The sequence below is a fragment of the Styela clava genome, chromosome 2 (genome assembly GCF_964204865.1).
Source record: "Styela clava chromosome 2, kaStyClav1.hap1.2, whole genome shotgun sequence".
Lineage (NCBI taxonomy): Eukaryota > Metazoa > Chordata > Ascidiacea > Stolidobranchia > Styelidae > Styela > Styela clava.
This window is the reverse complement of record NC_135251.1, coordinates 26,659,299-26,684,672: the sequence shown is the minus strand read 5'-3', so window position 1 is coordinate 26,684,672 and position 25,374 is coordinate 26,659,299. Positions and strand designations below refer to the sequence as shown.

The 25,374-nt window shown below is 34.7% G+C and overlaps 2 protein-coding genes across 2 annotated transcripts; one reads left to right on the top strand and one right to left on the bottom strand.

The window, feature by feature from the left end:
- Nucleotides 1-2,499: 2,499 nt before the first annotated feature.
- LOC120335293 (frizzled-2-like) lies at nt 2,500-15,121 on the top strand. The gene is made up of 12 exons (XM_078110017.1): nt 2,500-3,269; nt 5,320-5,489; nt 6,992-7,153; nt 7,225-7,336; nt 7,517-7,622; nt 10,612-10,794; nt 10,929-11,030; nt 11,112-11,230; nt 11,497-11,635; nt 12,817-12,955; nt 13,397-13,482; nt 13,711-15,121. The coding sequence occupies exons 1-12, from the start codon at nt 2,622-2,624 to the stop codon at nt 14,394-14,396; spliced, it is 2,652 nt and encodes an 883-aa protein (XP_077966143.1). The 5' UTR covers nt 2,500-2,621; the 3' UTR covers nt 14,397-15,121.
- Nucleotides 15,122-18,344: 3,223 nt separating this feature from the next.
- On the bottom strand, nt 18,345-24,840 carry LOC120335299 (serine-threonine kinase receptor-associated protein-like). Its single transcript, XM_039402791.2, has 8 exons — nt 24,396-24,840; nt 24,119-24,254; nt 23,405-23,559; nt 22,863-22,959; nt 22,346-22,483; nt 20,434-20,570; nt 19,926-20,075; nt 18,345-19,137 (listed from the first exon to the last, which is right to left on the bottom strand). The coding sequence occupies exons 1-8, from the start codon at nt 24,502-24,504 to the stop codon at nt 19,079-19,081; spliced, it is 981 nt and encodes a 326-aa protein (XP_039258725.2). The 5' UTR covers nt 24,505-24,840; the 3' UTR covers nt 18,345-19,078.
- Nucleotides 24,841-25,374: the final 534 nt, after the last annotated feature.

Genomic DNA, 25,374 nt, shown 5'->3' with positions numbered 1-25,374 from the left:
AAATAAATATCATAAAATTTAATGTCTTTTGACCTCGCTTGACCCTATTTATTGACGCGTTTGTACATGATTGATTATTTTCTGTTTTAATAATATACTTTCCTATGCGCATCGTGATTGTCATTATTCGTATCCAAGCACATAACCGATTGTTTTCCACCCAAGCGACCAATCCGATCCAACTCTTTGATAAATTCGTAGAATTATCTCAGATTGTTTAACAACTTGAAAGACATAAGTTAACGCAAAATGAACCAAAATCAACATTTTGTCAATATGCTCATGTAACAATAATATTCGCTGTGAGTGATTAATGTATTCTGGTAATATGGGTTAATGTAGCGAAACATAAAAGCAATACGATTCTTTTGCCACACTCGTACAGATCCTTTTCCCTATACGACGTTTATTCACGTATTTCGCTCAAAACAAGGTACAACCAGACACTGATATCTAAAATCACTTATTCGATTTATGTATATTAATCATATTGTTTAATGTAAAAATGTGCTCTATGCTAATTTAAAAACAGAACCGTCAAGAAACGTATTCAAAGAATGAGATCACATATAGAGTTCTATACAGTACAAACTAACGTGAACCATAATTATGAGACTTGTCGGGACTTGATTCTTTTTGATCAAAGATGAATATTTCCTTCCGTTTAATTATGTAGCTGGCCTATACTTTCATCTTCATAAATGGAATTTAAATGAATATATTCATATTCAACTTTTGATGTACTGAACTATTAAATATATCCTCTTACCGTTCTAATGCCTCTGTCTATATATGTACCAATAGAGCGCACGAGTTTGCTTGAATCCCACCGATTGCTATAGGAATAACATCTGCAATAATGAATTTAGCGTTGCAGAATAGGGCCCATGGGCCTAGGGGGATATTTCATTTCTGCGTTACATGTTTGGAAGCCGAAGAAAGTTTAAAAATTTAGCTTTAGGTTTTTACAACAATAATGGTACCAGAAATAGAAAATGATTTCTTATTGAAATGATGAATATTAGTGCACGGTTGTGCCTCCGAGATATTTCATACCAAATTCATTAACCGATATTTAACCCACAACATATTATATCGCTCTTATTTACAGTTCATTTTTGTATTGCTAACCTCTTTTAGTGATCGAAATGGTAAATACTCGAGTTCACATATTTCTTATAGTCAATATTGCAGGCAGTATAATATTTGCTGTTTTTCACTTTTGCGTGGGATACTCATGCAGTAGGTCAAGGACGTAAAACTTTTGATAGTTGTTGCTTCTTCGTCTATTTATTTTACGTAATGATTGCCAGATAAGGTTGTTTTCGTGTGTAATCACTAACCACAATTGAGATTCACTGAATATTTAATCACTTGAAATTTCAAAAAGCAGGACATTCGCAATTCGTGGTGATCGAAACCGTTTCTATTAGTTCATGCATACTTTGAATTCGTGTCGACGTGTACTTTTAAAAGCGGACCATAAGTAAAAATCTAGTGCCTACTTTGGTAGTTACCTCTATTGAAATCTGTGACTTTTGACATTTTTAAATATGTTGTCCGATTTTGTCAAAAGTCTTTTGATGCATACATACCTACTCATGATTGACAGATTTAGGAATTTCTGCATAACAATTCGTGTTTTTCTACGACAGTCACGTTTTATTGATTGCATCCGGCATTATCAACAAAAAATAAAGCTATCGCAAATTTGCAGAAGGAAATAATCCTGACAAGACTGCAAGAAAATGACAAGTCCAGCATATTGTTATCTGACAATATGCCGGTCAAATGGGACGAGTGTTTACACGCGCCATATTACATTTGATAGCAGAGATTATCTCTGTCGTTATCAGTTTATTTTCTTCGGTGTAAATTATGATTTATGACACATATCCGTTACTATGTTGATTTGTAGCTTATGTTAATTATATTAATATTAATATTAGAATCATTTCTCAAAGGACAAATGTGTCTCCTATGACAAGTTGTAAATTCCACGGTGTATGCATGTCCTAGTGTAAAACAGAGAAATTTAACGTTCTTCTTATAGACCGACACGGGCAAAGATTAATATGAGGTAGCAATATCGTGAGTAAAATTGAAAATTCAATGAAAAAGGTAAAAACAAGGACAGTCAGAAATATATAAAGTGACATGTTACTCATGGATAACGGCACTTTAACAATGGCACAAGTATTGCATTACACAAGACCTTATCAAATTTAGGAAAGGGTATGATAAGAAGTTATACGTAACAACTGATGTTTAGTCTGTTCTGACGCAGTTTGTCCTGACTCCAGTTAATTCGTTTCAGGATACTTCACATAAAAATTATAATTACTTTCGCTCTGGGGTTAACCATACCTTGTACGTGGACTCCTATCTGATTGATTTATGCCCAACAACGAATGTCCGATGTATCCAAGAAATAATTTCAGATTGACAACCAATTTTTAATTCAGGAATATTAATAACGTCTATTTTATGATATGTTTACAGATGTTTATTGTGGTTCACTTTGAGTAATTTAACTTTCATTGTAGATTTTCGGATGGATTCATACGCATTTTTTTGAATAATTCGATCGAATTGGAAAAAAATATTGAGTGTCTAAAGATATGAAAGTAAACAAAATTTCGTATGAAATGTCGACCACATTAACGCTACTTGTGATTTTCATATGGACCACCTGTGAGTCTTATCGAGTAGAGGGAATCAATCCAACATGCGAGAAAGTCTCGACACCTATGTGCCTTCCTGTTACTGACGACATTATAACTGCAATACCATCGCCACAAGGAAGAAGAAATCGCAGATCAGTTCTAACGGAACGTGTGTCTAAACAAATTAATTGGAGATATAATTCAACTACCTTTCCAACGTTTGCAAATGACGTCACTCCTGATGACGTCATCGATTCTTTACGAAAGCTCCATCCAATGGTAGCAACGGAATGTTCCAAATTTGTCAGACTGTTTTTGTGTTCAGTGTATTCTCCCGTTTGTACAGAATTTGGTGTTGTGCCTCCATGCAAGGAACTGTGCGAGAAAGTAATGTCGGATTGTTCGAGAACAATAAAAGAATTTGGAATTCAGTGGCCTGATAGTGTGCAATGTGATATATTCCCTGCGTACGGGACAACTGGTGACGTAATTAATGACTCTTTATTAGTCGGAGCGGTGACGTCACAGAATGACGAAAACACGATGCTAATTCAACGTTCTGCGTCGCTAGCTTGGATGGAAGCATTGGTGGCAGACGGAAAGGTACTCACTTATATATTGATAAATAATTTGCCCATATTATTAGAAATATTTGCTATGAAATATCAAAGCCAATACTTTTTTCAAACACTAATATTTATCACACATTCAGACCGTAGATTGAATTTTGCAGCAACCAAATTCGAAGTTGTGAACAGTAACCTTGAATTTTATTAATTGAATATTAAATCATAGCTTTTTAAGATTTTATTGATTCCCACAGCGCTAGTACTCTATCTATCATGAAACACCTGTGTGGAGGCTCGAGAAATCTTCCGAAATATTTGTAATAACATTGATTTACGTATTTTAGTAATAATTTTTACATGCACGACACATCTCCGCAACTTCGCGTTGCGACAGGCCTTTGCCACCTTTTATGTCCCTTATAACGCAAATGCCAAAGCACACGATCATCCATATATACACACTACTCATGTATAGGATGTATCTGTTCTATTGCGTTTTGAAAGTCATTATAGGATGGCATTCTATTGTTTAACTCGCGGTAAATTTTCGCTTATCTCTATATGAGATAGGAAATATTTAAGTGATATTTTCGAACGGAGCACTTGAGTTATAAAGGTTGCCTTGCCATTAAAACAATTAGCTAATTATATCGCGCGCAGAAAATTCGAACTAGGACTGCCAACGCGCACGTATTAAATTTGTGACTGAGATTTCAGATGTGTTTGAAATGCCCCATGTCAAGTGTATCTCTCCTAGACCTGGGAATGCCGTTATAGTTTAGCCGTCGCGCAAACGAGTCACAAAGATGGGCATTGAAACCAAGTATGGATCACATTGCAGCTTGGATTATACTGGTTTATGCCTGATCAAATATAACACATGCCAGACAATTCGGGGTGGTCTAATTTAGAATGAATATTTTCAAATATGAATGTCGGCTAAATATTTTACTGTCGGGGTCATAAAACTGTTGATTTTTGTATATTAAAATAGCGAATGTAAATAATAAGCAAATATTTTGTACGACGCAAGTAATGCTATATATAGATGTTTTATAATTTTTTAGTTCTAGCCAGTAACATATTTTATTACATATTTTACCCAAAAAGAAAGCATAGCTGCCGTATTCATTACACCATGAATGGTTGTTGCCAAGATGTCTAATATGCCAAAGAACATAGTTTATCCTTCGTTCTGACAAGTTGAATTGAATTTCGTCAGAAATATTTTGGCCTATTTTTTTTATCTATGAATTATGCTACAGCGCCTACATATAGAAAACCTTGATTTTATTAGTTAACCTGTCTACAATACTATTTTCCATTCACAGTTCTCAATGCCTACCTGGTCTTCAATATAAATTATCATAAATTTGCACTCCAGCGTGACATGGAGTTGTAAAGAAAGTAATTTATTATATTTTAAACTTGTCACGTATGTTATTTAAGATTGATTGTGGAAATATGAAGTCAATACGCAATACTTTACAAAACATATTTAATGATCCAACTTATCGACACTGTTTATTTTTACAAGCACATAGCTATTTATTCTACGCTACAAGTTATGAAAACAGATATTATTCCGTGATGAATACGACTGCACATCTGCTATTCAATCGGCCAAGTTTTGACAGCGAAGGAATTTCATGCAACCTGTACCTTGCTTGGCTTATTGTAAAAAAATATTCATATAGTATGCCACACAGTTTGCAAATTTTTGAGAAAGACGCATTTTATATAACGTTAAGTTCATTTTCACAGACACCGAACAATTTCGTTTATATTATTTACATAAGGGTATATTTAGCATACATGGGATTCAACATAATTGGATCAATTATAGCAGAATAGGGTTTTGGTGTCAATTTCACTGACAAGAGTTTGTCGTTGAATGACAGCATGTAATCTAACGTAAATAAATGGTTCAGGTGGCCACCACACTCTCTATAATGCTCAAATAAAGGGTATAGAAGGGCTTGTTCAAACTTGATTAGTACTTTCATGTTTCGTAGCCCCAAAGCAATATAAATCGTACTTCAGCACATAAGATGCTTTATACCTATAATTTTTCTTTAATTTAGATTTGTATACCACCGATTGAAGAAGACGTGATTACACCCCAGTTAGAACTCCTAAAGCAAAACATTGATAAGCGACCCAATCATAAACTCAACTACACGATAACAAAAGACAATCACCAATTCGGCCTACGCTGTCCAGCTGAAATGAGAGCACCTGAGGGTCAACCCGGGTAAGAATTTTTCTCAAATTTTCCTTTTTCCGATTAGTCTTTGAAACAGTAAGTAAGAATAGTAAAATTACGTCATACTTCAAGACCCGTGATCTTGTGACAATAAATATACACGATCGGCTTATAAGAAGGAGGTATTTGTTTTTCCAACGGCACGTAAATGCGACGACCTTCATATTTAAGATTTGACCTTTTGCAGTCGAATATTCCAGCAAGTTGCCTTCGTGCACGCGAGTTGCGTTAAACAACCAAATCAAAACATCCTATTTTGTTACCTCACTCGCTAATAAATGGTTCCAGTCCACGGATATGGTAATATAAAACTTTCAACGGCATGAACTTTTGTGAGGTTCAAAATATCAAATTGAAAATTTCCAATAATGATATACAATAAAAACGCGTATTATTGTAGCATGTTCAGTGAGAGTGAGTCTTTGTACATACAAACGGCAACTCTGACACAAAATATTACGTTTTACCGCCATTCGAAGTAGCTCCAATGAACTCATGTAAAGAAGAAATAAATCATGTATAAATATTATAGATTTGATTTCGATAATATTTTAAAGTGCTTTTTACAAATAATAATAAAAATGAAATACAATTATTGATGTTGTAGCTTAAAAGAAAATCAATCATGTGATATTTTGAAGAAATTTTATAAAGAATATTAGAAATAAAGTAGTTCTATTTAAGAAGTGACAAATGTTACTTTTCCATCGATACAAATCTTATAACAAAAACATTATCTGTGAATTTGGACCAACGGATTGCGAATAACCACGATACGAGTCTACCAAAATTCATCTCCAAATCCCCGGATATGACAAATCTTTTATATGGGGTTATCAGAACTTATCGAAGGCGTACCCTAATCGCGGTCGCATGTTCAACTAAATGGGGGTCACGAGAAGGATAAGGTTACCCCGGACACACGCTACTTTACAACTGTCGACTTTTCTAAGTAAATATGATTTTCTTTTGTGCAAAAGCTCATTGTGATATAGGATGCCTCGTTGGCATTAAAAATAATTTTATGCCCAACTTAGTATAAAAAGAATAAGCTGTACTGAATCAATGAGCCAGGAAAAGTAATATCAAAGGTATTATTGTAGAATGGATTAAATATAACTGGCGTAAATGTAAATAACTTTTCTTCTCCAATTGCTTGACTTAAATGTTCCAATGAAGGAACTAAAATAAGTAGATATGCATCATTTTTCATCAACTCTTTATACGACAATAAAATTATTATAGTCAAATATTAACGACTTTGAAATTTTCAAGAGCCAGTGAACCAAAGCTTAAAAAAAATAACCAATCAACTACCATGCGGGTACAAAACTGTAATGAAATATCATGTCCATACCTGATCAAGCATAAATGTTTAAAAATGAAAATTGACCACAACTTCACCACATCAAAAATTCGTTTTTTTTACATTAAAAGGCATGATATATATGGCATGGTTCTTAACCTATTTGTATTTGCCATGTTTACAGGTATTCTTTTCTTGGAATGCAAAATTGTTCTCCGCCATGTCCAAACATGTATTTGAGTGATGGAGAATTATCAGGAGTTCGTCATTTGATAATATTTATGTCAACACTCTGCATTATTGTGACATTTTTCACTCTTTGTACATTTTTGATAGACACAAAAAGGTACGATTTTCATTTTTAGAATTATTGCTGTTTTCTAGCTGTATTCGTAATAATTATATCTTTTCGCTCAGGTTTCGCTACCCGGAAAGGCCGATTGTATTCTATGCTTTCTCCTATTTCATCGTCTCTCTTGTTTTCATGACTGGATACCTTTTGAAAGAGAATGCAGCTTGTAATGGAGAGGTATGGAATAATATCTTCCTTAACTTAAGAAAATTGTTGCTCATTTGCTTAGTTTAAGTTTGACTTAGATTTATGAGTATGACCATAAATCCAAAATATATTCAAAGATTGACGCTTTTATTGTAGTATCAAAGAATATGTTTCATTAACAAAAGTCACCTTGCTTTGCCTTGGATTTAGATACGAGATAAACATACCAACGATATCGTGCAAGGATTTACAGTTGTCAAAGGAGATCATAGGCAGTCTTGTACTATAATCTTCATGATCCTGTACTATTTCACTGGTAAGTCATCATATGTGAAGACGTAACGATAATGTATTCATTAACTAACATTTGTGATTTGTCTGGTTGGGTTGGAAGGTCAATATTAGAGAGATCGTAATGATTTGGACGTATACATATTCCATTGTCCAATATTGACGACAGAGTAATCCTGAAGTATGCGCACCAAGATGTCGCATAACCTGAACCCTAACCTGGTACACAACTTGAGTTCAGGTTGTGCGCCATCTTGGTGCGCATACTTCAGGAGGTCCGACGACAGTCTATAATTAGAATAGATTATAGATTGTTGTATTCATTAATATATTGCTCATACTATTGCTGTGTTCATACTATGTGCTGAATCGTGATTTATATTGCTTTGCTTTGGGGCTGAGAAACATAAAAATACTAATCAAGTCTAAACAAGCTCTTCTACCCTTTATTTAAGCGCCAAACTTGTCCGTTATATCATTTAATGATGTAAAAACACTAATAATCGCCCATAAAATTTATGAGCAACGTGATTTTTTCTCGGTGATGTCAGTTAATCGTGGAAAGTAAAACATGACTAACTCTCCTTCTCCAACGCTTAGTCTATAAGTAACTATTACAAACACTTGTCTTTACATAGCAATGAATTTTAGGAAACGCAGTCCATACACGTCGTGTGTATCAAATTAGGGGTCGAATTTGTCAACTCGCATAAAAAAAATCAGATTTTTGTCTTGATTTACTACCTGTAGGATGCGTCATTATATCTCATTAAAATTTAATAATTTTGACAAGAGCATATAGACATTATGTCGCACCAGTTGTTTGAATTTTCTCTCGTTTAATTTTGATTTAATGGATGTTTCAACATATGCAGGGTGGGGCTTTTTATCTATAACCCACATCACGATATTTAGGAAACGCGCGAATGGAAGAACAAATATAATCAGATTATGGGGGATACGTCTCCAAAGGTAAAAGCATCAAAATCAAAAGCTAGGAATAGGTGGGGGCTACCTAAAGCCTCGAATCTAAATTAGCGCTTTTTCTGTGCTCAAATGAGTGTATTTATTTATATATAGACTAGCATAAATACACAAGACCGATAGCTGCATAAGCAATGGTCTTCTGAATGGAATCACACATTGTTCTGGATAGATACGTGATCTATTATATAGTACAAGCACGATCGTGCGGGAAGGATCTGGTTATGTATTCACTTGCTTAATTACCAATTTACGGGAAAAGGGATTAATTTTATGGCATGAATAAACTATGTAATGTGTACCTATGTTATCAAAAACGAATGATATTTGTAAATTCTGTTAATTTTTAACCATTTGTATCTGAACTTTTTTCCACACAAATGACTGAAGTCGACAACCGTTGTCATTTTGAAATATGTTCATATAAGTATAAGTACTATTTGACTATAGATATATAAACTGAAACAAATTATTTTTCATCTTATATTTCGATAATGAATATCATAAAGTATGTAACTGTGAAGCATTGTAATTAATTACTATTAAAATGCCAGGTTGGTCAAATTGGTCATTCGTTTGAATCAACTTGATATAACAAAATTTTAACTCATGAAACTAATGCAATTGTAAGCCTTATTTGCTTCAAATATTGACGATTTATGATGTATGGAATATCGGGTTTTATTGAACTTGTGGACAAGATTTGTAACCACCATTCATACCAACCTCATAAATTTGCCATTCTTAACTCATCTTGGCTGTTAGTCAATAAATTCGTAAGTTATGTGTAGTTCCTGTATGCATGAGTAACTGTTTTGTCACTGTGTTTCTGGTTCGAATAACATTTATTGAAGCGCCAGATGTTGAAAACAATTTCTATCTTTGCAGAAAACAAAACTTCTTTGTTTTAAAACACATGAGTTTTTATTGCTGCTTAACGTCCAGACAAAACAACTTTTATAATAACTAGATGAGCCGTAAATCAAAACTTTTATTGGAGTACCGCAATTTTCCCACAACAAAATCTCAATTTTATCAAGGGTTAAAAACCATAATCTTTTCGCGAAATTTTTAATACGAATAAAGTAGGAAGGTATTCTACTTAATTCCATACCATAAGTAGAATAAAGAACCAAGTTGAGGAGGGATTTTACTTGAAAACGATTTATCGCGGAGCGAAGTTTTTTTAGAAATATGTATTGAGTGGTCGTTTTTTTAAGGCCCAACCTCGGCAAACAGTATGCTGTGATTACTGGAACATTCTCTTTAATGCTATTTGAAAACGAAGATATGGCATGAAGTGGCTTCGGCAACAGAATGATTTTTGGGGGATTAAAAGGACGCAGCTGTTAGGCATGGAACGTTAAAAGCACTAATCCTATGATATAAATAAAAAGGAATTTGATTTCGAAGATGATTTCACTTATCCACGGAACCCAACCATTTCTGTAGAATGTTTTTGAGAAACTTACAGAAACAGCCGGTACAAATCGTTTTTCTTGTCATAATGTCATTATCAACCACTGTCAACACATTTTAATACAGCTCCAAATTAGAATAGGCTTTTGATAAATACTGATGGCTTGAGGTAAGCAGCCTTGCGTGACGTTCAATTGAAATATTACTTAGAAATCAATATTAATGACTCAACAAATTATTGAACGACAGATAAAGATAAGTGTTTGCTTCAACAAATAAAGTGAAAATTATTCACTGACAAACAATGCGAAGGTCAGATATTTTGATAAAACAATAACCAAATCTAATACAATAAAATTGTACTCCAGTACTTCGAATTACATTCATTTTTAATACACCGATTGGAAAATTACGGGTTTTCAAATAGTTAGTTGATCTCGCCATAACACTCTAGTAATTCAAGAGAGTGTAGCAAAGTGAGGTGGTTACACAGAACCGTGAAGTTTCATTCGTGTGACCAGCGAACATTTGTCACCGGTTTCTAGTCATATCTTGGATTAAACCTATTTAAGCTGTTTTAAATTTTAAAATTGACAATAATTCTTTTTCAGTGAATGGTACAATCTGGTGGTTGATTCTCACCATTACCTGGTTACTGGCAGCGGGATTCAAGTGGGGAACTGAAGCCATTGAAAAGTATTCGATATATTATCATGCAATTGCATGGGGAATTCCAGCTATTCAGACTATGGTTGTGGTGACTTTCAGCAAAATAGAGGGAGACAACATTTCAGGTTTTTTTTAACATCAAGAAAATTTGTGTCATTTTCAGAAACCTCTTTTCTTACAAAAATATATCTTTCGAAATTTACTTCAAGGTTTCGAGTAAAACAACTTTGAATTAAAATCTGTGTTTATTTCTATTCAGGTGTTTGTTTTCTCGGTTTATACGATTCTCAAGCTCTGCGATATTTATTATTGACTCCTTTGTGCGTTTATTTATTCATTGGAACAACGATATTGTGTACCGGTAAGTACTGGTTGATTTTAAAAATGTAGAGCAAAGTCATTTGAAAAAACTTTTTAACTTTGTATTTTATTTATCAAACAGGTTTCTGTTGTTTAAATCGAGTTCGAATTAAATTAAGAAATGATGAGGTGAATAAGAAGAAACTTTCCCAGTTTATGCTCAGGATTGGAGTGTTCAGTGTGATGTACATCGTGCCACAGGTGGGATTTATATTTGCATGCTAATGCTAGGCAAAAACTCGATTGCATACAATTTGGGTCAATCAATAAATCGAATGAATGTCAAAATAGGAATTAATTTCAAATAGTTCTTCTTTATCATTTTTGCTATTCTAGCTTAGAATCCGGCAATTACAATATATCTGGGAATAGGAAGATCCAAATTGATATTGTTTTTCAATTACAATACTCATATACGATGAGTTACTACGAGAATGCGAAATTTCTGATTCATTCTGTTGTTTTAGGTTATTTTGTTTACGATATACATTGTCGAAGACTCATACCGAACAAGATGGGAAGCAACTTGGTTTCTAAAATCCTGTGAAGACTATCGAGTTCCATGCCCTGCATTGGATTCAAATGTTTCTGTAACAGCTGGTGAAGGTACTTGTCTATTTTGTTCTGAAATCTCAAACGAACTCATGATGCCTGCAAAACCATTTATACAGTACTATATTGTATTAAGAGACAAACACATCTAGCTTTCGACAGTAAAAGCCAGCAATACAAAATTGGTATTTACGTGATGGTTATTTTTTAAATTAACAAGAAGACCCTAATCCAAAGATGGGCAAATTACGGCTCGCGGCCCGGATCTGGCCCACCAAAGTGTTTACCCGGCCCACTTGTGCCTGCTGAAATTACGACTACAGTTTTTATGGATTTTAGTTTTTACAAATAGCTGCGAGTGTTGTCGAGGCTAGTTATTTGAAAAAAACTGTTTTTCATTTATATTTTCATATTGAGGTTTGAACATCCGGCCCAGTAACCAAGTCTATCATCTGTATGTGGCCCACTTAGGAAAGTAATTGCCCACTCCTGCCCTACACGTTACTTTTATGATTGATTTCTTCCTCAAAAAAGCTATTTTGAAACCTAGTCAAAATCTTGAATTGGAGAGATATGAAGAATAAAACAAAGAATGCTGGTGTCATTTAGTGGCAAATATATGTCACCAAGCTTTCGGCAAATTATCTCAATAAGCAAAATTTATTAAAGCCTTGAAATAAGCTCACTGTGCGTATAATGATAGGTGTTCATGCTATAAGAGTACGTCAGCCTAAATTGTGTGGTCAAGTATTGACGCACAAAACTATCTTCAGTTACAATGAATCGTGGATGAACGAGTTGTCGTTCAAATATGCAGTAGTAATGTCAATACACCTCTTTGTTCTGTTATTATACGCTACTAAATTTAGTTCTTAAAGAACTTTTGAGAATCTTGATAACAAAGCGGAGATGTGTCTTGCCACGTGCTTAAAAATTGCCAGACACCGAATTAAAACAAGTTGAATTAAGTCCGTTGATATTTATCGTTAACTCATTTAGCTGTAAAGTTCGTTGCTTATGTTTTACTTTGAGCTGTCGAGGCGATGCTGATCTTCAATAAAAGCGTTGTGGGAATTTTGTATCCCTAGTTTGCGGTTATCCTGTCCATTCCGGACAAAGACATGGATAAATACACTCGTGACTTGCTTCCATATTATTGTGCATTTCCTGAATGGCTAATAAAAAAATGATTGATTTATTGTAGCCAACTCATTCATAACGTCTCTTTTATCCAGGTGATCTCCAACCTCATGTTATGATATTCTGCGTCAAATATTTCATGACATTAATTGTTGCTCTCCCTCCACTCTTTTGGGTAGCCTCAAAGAAGACTCTACTGTCGTGGCAACTATTTTGCTGTCGTAAAAAGAGAAGGTATCCACCATGTTATTTATATTCGACGATGTTGTTTCAACTGCAGTCTTGATATATATACGAACTTAGTGTTATTTACAAAGTGCAGATATGTTTATATAGTTCAGTATGCACAAATTTTCATTTTCCATTGTAAATTTCCATGACAGGTGTCTAATTAAAATATCATTTGGAGTTTCATTTAAAAACAGTTGATGAATCGTAAAATAGTTTTGTCCTGCACAAAGAATTGCATTCGCTATTTATTGATGTCTGTAATAATTTAAAAATGTATCATTTATATATCCTGTATGTATACTATGAGTACTCATCTTGGATAGAATTATTATAGCGTTTTACAAATTGGCGAGGTAAATGGTTGTCTTCAAAGTATGTTTTTTACCATAAATTTTTCGTTTTTTCCACTATCCCCATCCATATAACTATTGTTACCAATTGCAGGAACCAACCGCCGATTGTTTCAAGTAACCACAACCAGAACAACTCTCGAGGTCAGAATTTATCAAGAAGAGCACTTCTAGGAAATGGTAAATAATAAAAAATTAATTGTTTCAAGTTGTGTATGCTAATACAATACCTTTTTTTATCTATACATTTTCCTATTATTGGTGTTCAATTAAAATTTTAACGCTTATATATGTTCATTTCTTTCCCTCATTAAAAAAATTATATACATATTGTATATATACACAATACATATATAATATGATATATAATAAAATAATACCTAACATTCTATTTCTTGTTGATTTCAGAAATTTCGCAGAATTCTAAGCAGCATCGTGCAAGGAATCACCGTCCAAGATCTCTTGGAGATGGCGGAATCGGTAGCGATGACGTTTTTGTCGGACTAGAAAGCGCTTCAAAATTGCACGGGTCGTCTGCTTCTGTGACAGCTCGTGCTAAGATTACGGAAGAAAGAAATTCACGGCAAAACGAAATTTTGCAGCATAAAGTCATAGAAGATTCAAATGCACCTCCTCTTCCGCCGCCTCCACCGCCCGTTATACAAGCAGGCCCTTCAGTGCGGAAGAAAACTGAATTGAAAAAACAATTTCCAGAAAAACGAAAACAACGACGATCGGCGTCATCACCATCTACGTCATCACGCGGAAAAACGTCATCAATACACAAACCTTCATCGATGTCCTCATCAACATCTGCGCAGCATTCCATGCATAATAAGCGTGATACACATATTATACAACAGTCTGCCTTGCCTAGCTACTCCCTTAGTAAAACACTGCCAAAAGATGAACTTGTCAATGACCTTAGAAAAAAATTAAGATCAATATCGCCAAAGACGCCAGATGTGCCCACGACATCTCATTCAAATGTTGCTTCTACGGAACCAATGGAAACCCCATCCCAGGAGGGTCCACCAGAAACATCTATAGCTACATCTGCTCAAGCTAACTACGAAAGCACAGTTGAGGTCTGATTGATTTATCAACTAGATGTGAAGTCGAAATAGTTGCATCAATTACATCAGAGCAAAGAGATGGATAGACGATGAGATTCAGGCAAAAATTGCTGAATTTGCGCGTCGATACGAGAAGTTTCAATTGTGCAAAAAAGCAAATAAACTGTCGAAGAGCTTTAACGGATGATACTGATCCGGAAACAGCATTACCTGTATGCATCTAAGTAGCTTCAAACGAATGATGTTAGGGATTGGAGGCGAGAACGAGCAGGAAATAAAACTATAGTTACTAAATCTTCAAGATTGATCACTGTATGTTCCATATATAAGTATGTTAACTATACCTATACGTTTGGGCGATTGGTACTATAGTATTACAGATTTTTCGTAAAAATTAACAATATCGGTAATCTTACCCGATTGAGGGAAAGAATTACGCTCGATTTTCAGACAACGTGGAAAAATATCCGTTTTATGTATATGGTCGTCATGTATACTTTTGAAAACTACTCTTCGGATTTCATTTTATATGATAATCCTAATAACCTGCGGTAGTAATCTCCACCGATTTTTCGACACCATGTGCGTTTCGGCAAATATATATATAGGTTTTGAGTAGATATGCTGAGACAGTTATAACTGAAAAGTGATGGCGTGTTTTTTATTTTCTATTTTCGTTTACCTGCATTTATAGTTTTCGTTTGAATTTAAATTAATTTTTTGAATAAACTTTAAATCATTGACGCGTGTTGGCTTCAAATCAACTTTAATTCATAGAAAACTCATTAAGTAAATTCATAGATTGACATTGGATATCGTCACGCTAATAACCGAATTGCGTAAGTCATTTTTGGCGATTTTGAGTTTTTTTTATAGAATAGGTATTTATGTAATGCTGCGCACCTGTCTGATAACTCTAATTTTATTTCAAGAATTCCGAAACCCATAAAAATGGAGATTTAGTATGACATGCACATTTGTGCAATTGGTTCGTCATAATGAATTATCATTGTTACCGTAGGACTATTGTGACGTCACAAAGGCAAAATAACCTCTGCGAAGTATTTTCGAGTTTTTGCATCTCGGATTCTAGCTCAGCGCGTATTAATTTGAATTTATACTACAGTATAGGAAGACGTGCACTTGTGATATTCACTGTCCGAGTCCAATTCACCTTGGTCATCTTTTATATTGGGTGCATCGCTGTTTTATTCTTTATATTCAATCTTAGTCTTATTTCGGTGGGTGTGCAAAACGTGTTATATTCATGAAATATATATTTTTAAACATAAAAAATAATGTAATTGAAACTGATTAGCTATTTTGGGGACCAGACATTGTAGATAATGAGAATTACATTCGTTTTTGGAATGTTTAGTTATCAGGACTGGTGCATATAGTAAAGTTGCAAAATTGCGTATGTCCCCAAGTCACAGACACATTTCTGCCTAAGTCACCGTGCGCCATTATGACGTCACTTAACTGCGTCATAAAAATTAACTTAAATCCGGCTACAATCAAAAAATTGAACCATGGCAAATTATTGACTCTCAATGGCATAACAATATCATTAGGAAGTTTTTTACTTTTTTCTCAAAACTGCTAAAAATGACTTACGCAATTCGGTCATTAGCGTGATGATATTTTGAAATCGATTGTTGTGGTGGTCTCGCCAGAAACGAAAAAGTATGGCACAGAATGCGACTAAATAAAACTAGGTTATTATGCTCACCTTTTATCGTTCTGAAGTGTATATACCGTATACCTAATATAGCAAAGCATTTGATAGTCTGCAATAGAAGAGCGTTTCTGGTACAATACCAATAGTAAATTGCAAAAAGCGCGTTATGTGGCTATTAGTGGTCTGCTGTAATAGTCATTATTTTTAAAAAGTGGGGCTGAAGATAGAAAATATATATTGGTATCAACCATTGCATGATAGATCCCATTGAGTATGAAGGCCAGTGGCGTAGCATCCACCCCCGCAACCCCCGCGGTCGCGGGAGGGCCCACAGCACAAAGGGGCCCAAGCGGTTAGAATTTAGAAATTTAAGCTGCAAAACCAAAAGCTGCATTGCAAAACCAGTAATGCACATCTTATAACGTTGATGTTAGTTCTGCTCAAATTGTTTTGTTACGTAACAATGTCAGGGAGTCGTTGATTTTCCGCGTCTCGTGGTTTGATCGCACCGGCAAAATTACGAAGGCTGTCATAATGATGTCGAAAGCAAAACCTCTCAGTGGGGCACAGAAACGCAGAAGAGGAAGCCCGTATGATGAAAATTAAAGTAACCAAGATAAACGGCAAATTTTAGGTTACCATTGCCATTTATTGGCGACATGTTATGCTCTTTGACGAAATAAAAAAGCGTTGTTTTAGCTTATGTCCGAGAGTTTTTAGGGTCATTTCCACGAAATATTTTTGCGGGGGGGGGGGGGGGGGGGGCACGAGAGTCTTGCTACGCCACTGATGAAGGCGAATAGACTACAACAGCAACACAAGACGAGATAAATTAATGTTAGAGGACTGCTAGGAAGTTTTTATCACCGTGGGTTGTTTCATGTATCCGGTGGACAGTGGAGGCTTTCTCGGCCATGTACGCCTGTGCACCTCAAGTAATTCCCATACCCTGATATGGAATCTCAATCGCTGCGATGACCCATGTACCTATGATAGGATTTACATATTTATCCCGGGGAGATGATTCCAGCTGTTTTATATAATATTCCTTGCCTACAGGGACAAGTAGGCATATACTTGGGTTGGCATTGTGTAGTTTTGAGCTTGCTGCTGCACTTATATCAGGACTGAGGGGAGTAGTATTACTCGATTTTATAAAATTCGTCTGTGTAAACAAGGATTCGCATGTATACGAGTTACCAGAAAATGTTGGACCTCCTGAAGTTTGCGCACCAAGATGGCGCACAGCCTGAACTCAGGTTGTGTACCAGGTTAGGGCTCAGGTTATGCGACATTTTAGTGCGCATACTTCAGGAGTACCAAAATGTTTATAATGCAACGGCAAGTCTTTTCTTTTCATGGTTTTACAAGAGTTTGGAAAGGAATTACATCCCTACAGAACTATAGTTTTCGCTAGGCTCTCAACCACATTAAATTCACATATTAACATAACAGTTCTCGCATCTCCTCTCCCCTTCGGCCCAGTCACCTCCGAAAGGAAATCGCTGTAAACAAGACAATCTGGGATTATCAATTGTATTGTGATGTCATAAAAGTTGTAATAGCATCCTTGTCGGTTGCTCCATACAGGTATATGTATATCATTTTTTTTCATATTATCTGGGGATGAAACATGCCGGTTGTTCGGTTACCTGTTCATGTTGGTCGTGGAAAATAGTCAATCACTCATTCGTTCCAAATGCATGAACTTTGGACGAAAAAGGAAGCCTAAACTCCAAGCACTGTTCACAACTTTTTAATCGGATAGACCTGGGGTGGGCAACCCCTGGCACGCGAGCCCATTTATTCGGCAAGGCCTCGGAAACGCGTTCATTATACTTCAGATAAAAAATTGACTCCGAATTATCTGATAAAACTAGGTGTTCATTTATTCATATTTTAACAATTCGTTATTTATTTAAACTCTTTTTTTCCTTTCATGGCATATGGCTACAAATACATTATGACGTAACAAATTAGTGAGCTTTCGAGAAATTTTGTCGAGAAGGGCGCAGCATTCATTTGACTACACGTTACTAATATAGTTCCGTCTGTGCCACACTTTTTCTTCATTTTCGCTTGATTTATGAAGTCCTACAGCTCCTGTTGGTTTGAGTTACTTGCTAACTTATAAATTGATTTCGAAAGGAATATAAGCGATTAGGGCAGGGAATACAAGAGAGAAGTACTCCATTACTCTCAATGTTTTCATCTACATATGCTTGTGAATCCATGTTCTCAGTTGCGGATTTTATTAAGTCTCGTAATGGGAGTAGTCCGAAAGATGAAGCCAGTAGATCGTGTATTTCTTTGTAAGTTATAAAATATAAACCCAACGTAAAACCGCTATCAACTGGAATGCAGCAGCAGAAGTCTCACGTATATAGAATAGGAAAAGAATGAAATCTATTTGTCGATCTGATATTTATCCGAATATTGAATCAGTCTGTACATGTTTAAAAGGTTTATTATTGTATATTTTTGCTTTTAAAGTAGCGAAGCATTGTTTTTAATTTTGGTCGGCACGCAGAAGAATTCTGTCGTTAAGTTCAGCCGATTTTGGCACGCGAGCTGAAAAAGGTTGCCCACCCCTGGATAGACAGATCTGGTAGAATCCAGATGACCAGGTCATCCTCCCAGAAAACTGTTGGCACTTGTTTTGTTACAGTTTCAATGAATAAGATATCGGGGCACAATGCTTTTAAATAAGTGAAATTTTTGACCCACACTTCCCTCGTATAAACTTTACAAGATTTATCACTATAAAGGGCAGTGTATTACGCACACAAGAAGCATGGAGATAGAGTAATGTTATCAGTGAACATTACTCTAATCACAGGCTAACTTAAAAAAAGAAAAAAAAAATAAGTCATAAATTTCCTATTCCTTTTCATGATCAAAAGAGAAAATAAAATATATCATCAACCGGTCGATTCAGAGCCAACATAAACCCTATACTCCAAGGTATCTTCTATCATATCTTGATAATATAGAACACCTGAAACCTTGAACATCTTTTTCAAGGCATGCATTTTATTTCAGAAGATGAGTTGGTGACTGGGACAGCTTCATCTTCTCCTGAAAACAAAGACACTTAACTCACCCCTACACTAGAGTCCGATAAAAAACTAGAACATACGCCGTGTCCAGATCAGAACTACTGTAAAATATAACTTAAACTGAATTACTCAAATGTAAATGTATTAGTCTGGAAGAAGCTACATAATACACATAATACATTTCTATTTCATTATTATTATTTATTTTATAATTTATATGGGCCATTCCAAGCAAATGTTGCATTTCATCAAATTTTGAAAATGTGCAGTAAAAGTAATTGTTTTGTATTTTTTATATCAAAAGCCACTTGAATTTTTTTGGACTGCATTCATTTCATGGAAAAAGTTAAAATTTCATTCAGGTGTTTAATGGTTTACACAAAATGACCTGAAATGTAGAAATTTTGATATAATTCACATTTTTTGTGACGACTGTAACAAAAAGTGTTTGATTGTTTGGTACATTTATTTTATTTCAAATTGCAAAGGGTTCAATGGCGCCGAAAAATACAAATGGAATTTTTCGAGATGCAATGAAATGAGGAAATAAATCTATATTCTATTCGAGAGAAATATCACTGCTTGATTTTTATTATAAAAAGTACCGGTAAAGTACAATTAGTTACCCTTGATAATTCGATGTATAGACAAAACTAAAACTACTGCAGACAAACAAACAATAACAGCATGTTTGACAGTGTCGTGTGCAACCCAAGAACAAGGATTTTCACAAACTATGTGTGCATAATTCATACATAGATACCATAAAAATTATTTAAAATAGCCGAGAAAAAATGCATGGCTCACCTGGTTGTACACATCTCCACAATCCATAATTTGTGCCGACATTAGTTTGCCACAACCGTACTGTGCCATCCTCACTACCACTTGCATATAATTCACCATCAGGAGAAAACCTTACAGCATGAACAGGTCCAAAATGCCCTTTGTATGAATCTGCAATTCAAAATAATATTCTTCCATCAAAAAAGTATAGTGTAGTAACATTAAAATTTATCATAAATTAAGGTGCTCCTGTAGTATGTGCATCAAGATGGCGGACACTTGAACATAGTATGTGTACCAGGTTAGGGTTATGCCATAATTTTACTTCAATTTTCTTTATTTTAGTTCTATTACGAGTTCAGGGACTAGACAAGAGACTCCCGTAGTATTTCTACCTGAAATTATAGCCTAACCCTGACCTGGTACACATACTACATTTCGATGTCCGCTATCTTGGTTCACATACTACGGGAGTACCTAAATTAATTGTATATCACTCAATGCATTTATTTTTAAATATTTTAATTACCTTGTTCCTTCAAAGTATTAAAATCATATTTATACAGTTTGAAATCATCTCCTCCTGCAACAATATATTTTTTGTGTGGATGCAAACTTGCTGAATATACTTGAGTTGGAAGAGTGAAATCTCTCTGCTTGTCTAACCTGAATATAATTTATTGACATGCATAAACAAGATTTTTTGCAACAAAATGGCAAAATAGGCATTTTATATCGATGACAAATAAGGCACAACCAGTGTTAGCAAAACGATTTAAATTCGGAATGTCAGCAAATTAAATCGTTTTGCTAACACCTGTTGGTGCTTTATTTATCATCAATATGAATTGGCCTGGTGGAAATCCTGCGCTATTTAGGCATTTTATACTGTAGGAATTTAAGGATCTAAAAGTCTTTGATTCTGTTACATAAAATAACTAAATGAAATTAGAATAGCACAATGGAAAGAAATGTATTGGTATTTACAAAACAATTCTCATCCTCAAGGTGGAATTATCAAAAAGAAATTGTCATTATTGCTTTGAAACTGAAAACTAAACATGAAAGGTTAAAAATATGCATTTAGACTACAATTTATATAATTTTAGGTTTTCCAAATACTAGAGATATTTACTCTAGAAATATATAAATGAAATAGAATACTATTTCCCCACTTGAGTATTTGATGAAGCTTACAAAAAGAATTGCTGCATCAAGATATTTGCACTGAGATAATTAGCAAGTGTATGTATACCTAATACATAGCCAGATGCCCAGATTGCCTACTCATGCAAATTCATTTCCAGTTGATATTGCATTGATTTCAGTAGTTACATCAATTTGTATGTGACATAACATTCATCAGAATGGGTTGTGTTGTTGGCAAAGTACGTAATTTTATTATTTATAATGAAAAGTAACTGAAGAAATGTGTAGATATGGTAAAAAATCTACTGTTTAAAAAGCCAAACAACAGAAATCATTGCCTTTATTGCAACTTCACATCTATGTGCAACTCTTACAGGTGAACTGAAAAATGCACTGAAACGCACTCAACGTTGCCAACAATGAGGTTCCCCCCATAATTAATACTGAATTAAATATTTTACCTATGAATTTCAGGAAATCATGTATCCATATGGAATATGATGAATTATAGTAAATTAGTTAGGTGAGTAATTGCTTGTCCAGATGGTACATTATAATGATTATGATGATTACATAATTGTTGAAAGGGCCTAAACTGCTATGTGCTATCATTACTAATGTTCAACAACTTTTTGGAATAAAATTGGTGAAAAAGTAAAATGTGTTGAAACAATCACATTATCGAAATCATGGCAAAAATTCGGTGTAGGATAAAAAATATTCATAATACTGAGTCAAACTTGACCCAGCAATATATGGACTAAATTTACCACTATTATTTGGGACCTCCTGAAGTATTCGCACCAAGATGGCGCACAACTTGAACTCAGGTTGTGTATCAGGTTAGGGTTCAGGTTGTGCGACATCTTGGTGCGCATACTTCAGGAGTACCATTAATTGAATAGCGCCTGGGAAAGAAACTTTTGAAACTATTAATGATATTATGAAGTCAACCAACTGAACTGTGATCTTAATAATAACAACAGGACAATACAACAAACAAAACAAGACATGTTAACAATCAAATAAGGATGTAATAATACTCGATTCAATACAAAAAAATAAGAGAAATATTGCAATATTAATTAACTAATGATTAATTCAAACATGACAAGCTTTAATGACAAGTTTTGTTGTACAGAACTTTATTAAATTCCCATTATAACGTTTTAAAATTGGTTATATCTGGTACTGAAATCGTCCACACAATATTGATGCCACCAATTTGGCCAAAACATATATATAAAAATAGTATATAACAAAAGATAACAAGAGTATAGAAGGAAACAAACCTTTCGACATCGAATATAGATATGGTTTTATTATTGGTGACAAGAAGTGTTGTTTTATCTTGCGACAGTTCAATATCTGTTACTGTTGAATCTAGTTTAACTTGTTGAACTTCACTATTGGTTGATGTATCCCACTTCCTGCAAAATATTAGTTTTTTTTACTTTGTTGCAGTTATGAGAATGCCCAAAGTAAAATAAAAATTTACATAAACAAATCCAAAGTAAAGCTGATGTTCACAAACATATTTCAAGTGCCCCACTAAAATGTTGAAAAAAAAATTTGCATTAGAAGAATTTTTTATTTCGTTGCATGCATGAATTCTTTTTTTCGTGAGGCCCATCTAGATGTGTGAAGTTGGTTATATGGCCCATCGACAAAAATATTGCACACCCCTACATTGGATGATACTCCAATAGCTCAAAAGTAAAATACAAAAAAATGACCCCCTCAACAGAAACTAAATTCTACCTATATTGCATCAAATAACCCATTTAATGGTGCTAAAATACAACAAACCTTATTGTTTTATCCTCTGACGCACTTAAAACAATCTTTTCATCAATCCATAACGTTTTCTTTATACTTCCCTCATGTTTCCCTATTTCCTCTGGATCTAACAATTTAAAACAAGCATTTTCAAATGTTGAATGGGTAGTTTTTTTTTCACTTTTAAAGTTTGGATTAAATAAGACTTAAAAATTAAAATATGCTATCAATCTACATGAAATATTCCTCAGATATTTTTCATCCCTATAAGGACCTGAAAGTACAATTCTTTTTCTTGATTAATAATATTTAAGAAATCATATAAACTAGTATTTCTACAACAAAATAGTAGGCTACCACATACCTGTTTTAAATTCACTGAATAACAAATATAGAAACTACTAATTTATATTAATTTCTAGAGGTTTTGAGTATTATTTTACTTTCGAACGTAAGTAATTTCATCTGACATACTGTTGAAAACTGTCATGCTTTCGTGAGGGCATATCACTATTTATTTTAAATGAATTACTAGATATTTTAAATGAAGGTATTCAACCAATATTTACAACCTGCATCTGTTTTCTCAATATTGAAGCAACGAAGTGTTTTTTCTTGACCTCCTGTTAATAACCTTGATCCATCTGGAGAAAATGATACAGCTTTGACAATATGTTTATGTGGAAATGATGCGTCAACATCACCAGTGACAGCATTCCAGAGTTTACTGTATAAAAAAACAAATGATTAACAGATAATAGAAAACAATGTTTGTCTAATTAATCAGAAACAAACAGCCAGTCAATGAATTCAAAATTTAAATTTGAATCATTTCTGATAGATCATCAATTGCCCGAATTTAGTTCGCTACGGATTAGAATCATTGAGTTATGACCCATCAGTATAATGTGATCTTGTTGTAAAAAGTATCATTGCAGATGTTCCTACACAAAATTGATTATTGAGTTATGTTTAGCTTAAGTTCTACTTAAGTCAACTAGACCTAATTTAACTCTGCATTGCTGCATTTGCCTCATCTTAGAATAAAACTGCAAGATTGTGCTTTGAACAAACTTTGGTGGTGGATGCTTAAGTGTTCTAAAATATCACATACATATCTGAATTCATATGATGATCTTTTTCATCTACATCGTTTTATAAGACTATATTTAACACCTTTTAAAAATAAGTCTATATGGAATACATGCTTCTGTATTTTTATATGGGAGTATGTTCTTGTCAAAGATTTCAAATATATAAAAAAATATAATCCGTTAGCATCATACGCAGTGAAATCAGCTGCTCCAGTTGCTGCTTTTGTTGCATCTTTATTCAAAGTAGCAGCCCATATTGCACCATGATGTCCCTGGAATGTACCAACCCAATCTCCTGTATGTCCTTGTCGCAACATCGGCTTTCCATCTGGATAATACAGTAACAATATTACAATCTTACCAGAATATAGAATAAAAGATAAATTTTTCATTTTATTCAACCCTTGCTCAGTTAGTGCTTTAAGCATTGCAAATTAACCCAACTGCTTATTAACTAATATGAACCCACCCTTGCATGCGCTGATCAAGAAATAGCCATCTTCAGTTATATCGCTGAAAGCCAAGTCCACGACAGGGCGAGTATGGCCACTGCATGTTAGAGGTGTCTGCTTTGTCATCCTTTTTATCGCTGAACGGTGGAACAGTTAGAATATCTTGGTACCAGTACAGTTTAATTTACTGTGCACAACTAATTCAAATTAGGCTATATCAGTGTCAACAACACCAGTCAGCCAGTGAGCAATAAAAGCGACAACGTAGCCTACCCTACGGCCTACAGGTCCACCTTTTACGCCCGATCAGCGACCACACGGTTTGGTGCGCAGCACAGACTGACTGAATAATGTCGAAGGATACGGTACGGCACGTTGCAAACACTGCACCACTCACACTGTACTGAACGCTGGTGGGAAGAAGAAGACGAGAGCTGCGTCGACTCACAATACAGCAATAAGGACACAGTCAAGAATCTCAGTAAACTATGGAAGAATCGAAAAACAGCACGTTGAGTGGTACCGAGTCTGCAGCAACAAATCCGGCGATCGAATCATCGAGTTAATATCATATCGTTAGGATTTAGTTACATATTTATCTCGGTGGAGTAGAAAGCCGATAAGACAGTTTAATCATAGAGCAAATCACGGCCTTCTATCTGGTTACCAGTCCATGTCGGGTATGAGATTAGTTTGTTAGCCAGTTATTTGTTCCAGATGCATGGACTTGATGGTGAAGGAAGCTGAACCGACCAGCCATCACGTGAACCACAATACGTCAGCGAGTAGTCCAGCAATCTCCTCTCACATAATCAACCCCTACGGGATTCGAACCTGCGAACCCATGCAGAGCGATCAGAGCTGCGGTGACAAGCTTATTCCCAACGCTTGACAGGTTGGCCAATGGTGTTAATATAATTCAGTAGTAAGTTCACTAGTAAGACCACATAGATAACTGGGTTGAATATAAACTGTTCGGAAAATAACCAACAAGAC

What these genes read in the sequence shown, in the direction of transcription:
- LOC120335293 (XM_078110017.1), top strand. Translation starts at nt 2,622, where the DNA reads ATGAAAGTAAACAAAATTTCGTATGAAATGTCGACCACATTAACGCTA. An exon ending in CATTGGTGGCAGACGGAAAG is followed by an intron (nt 3,270 to 5,319) that starts GTACTCACTTAT and finishes TCTTTAATTTAG; the next exon opens with ATTTGTATACCACCGATTGA. An exon ending in AAGAGCACTTCTAGGAAATG is followed by an intron (nt 13,483 to 13,710) that starts GTAAATAATAAA and finishes TGTTGATTTCAG; the next exon opens with AAATTTCGCAGAATTCTAAG.
- LOC120335299 (XM_039402791.2), bottom strand. Translation starts at nt 24,504, where the DNA reads ATGACAAAGCAGACACCTCTAACATGCAGTGGCCATACTCGCCCTGTC. An exon ending in TCTATATTCGATGTCGAAAG is followed by an intron (nt 20,571 to 22,345) that starts GTTTGTTTCCTT and finishes AATTATATTCAG; the next exon opens with GTTAGACAAGCAGAGAGATT. An exon ending in TAATACTTTGAAGGAACAAG is followed by an intron (nt 20,076 to 20,433) that starts GTAATTAAAATA and finishes TTTGAATTGCAG; the next exon opens with ATTCATACAAAGGGCATTTT.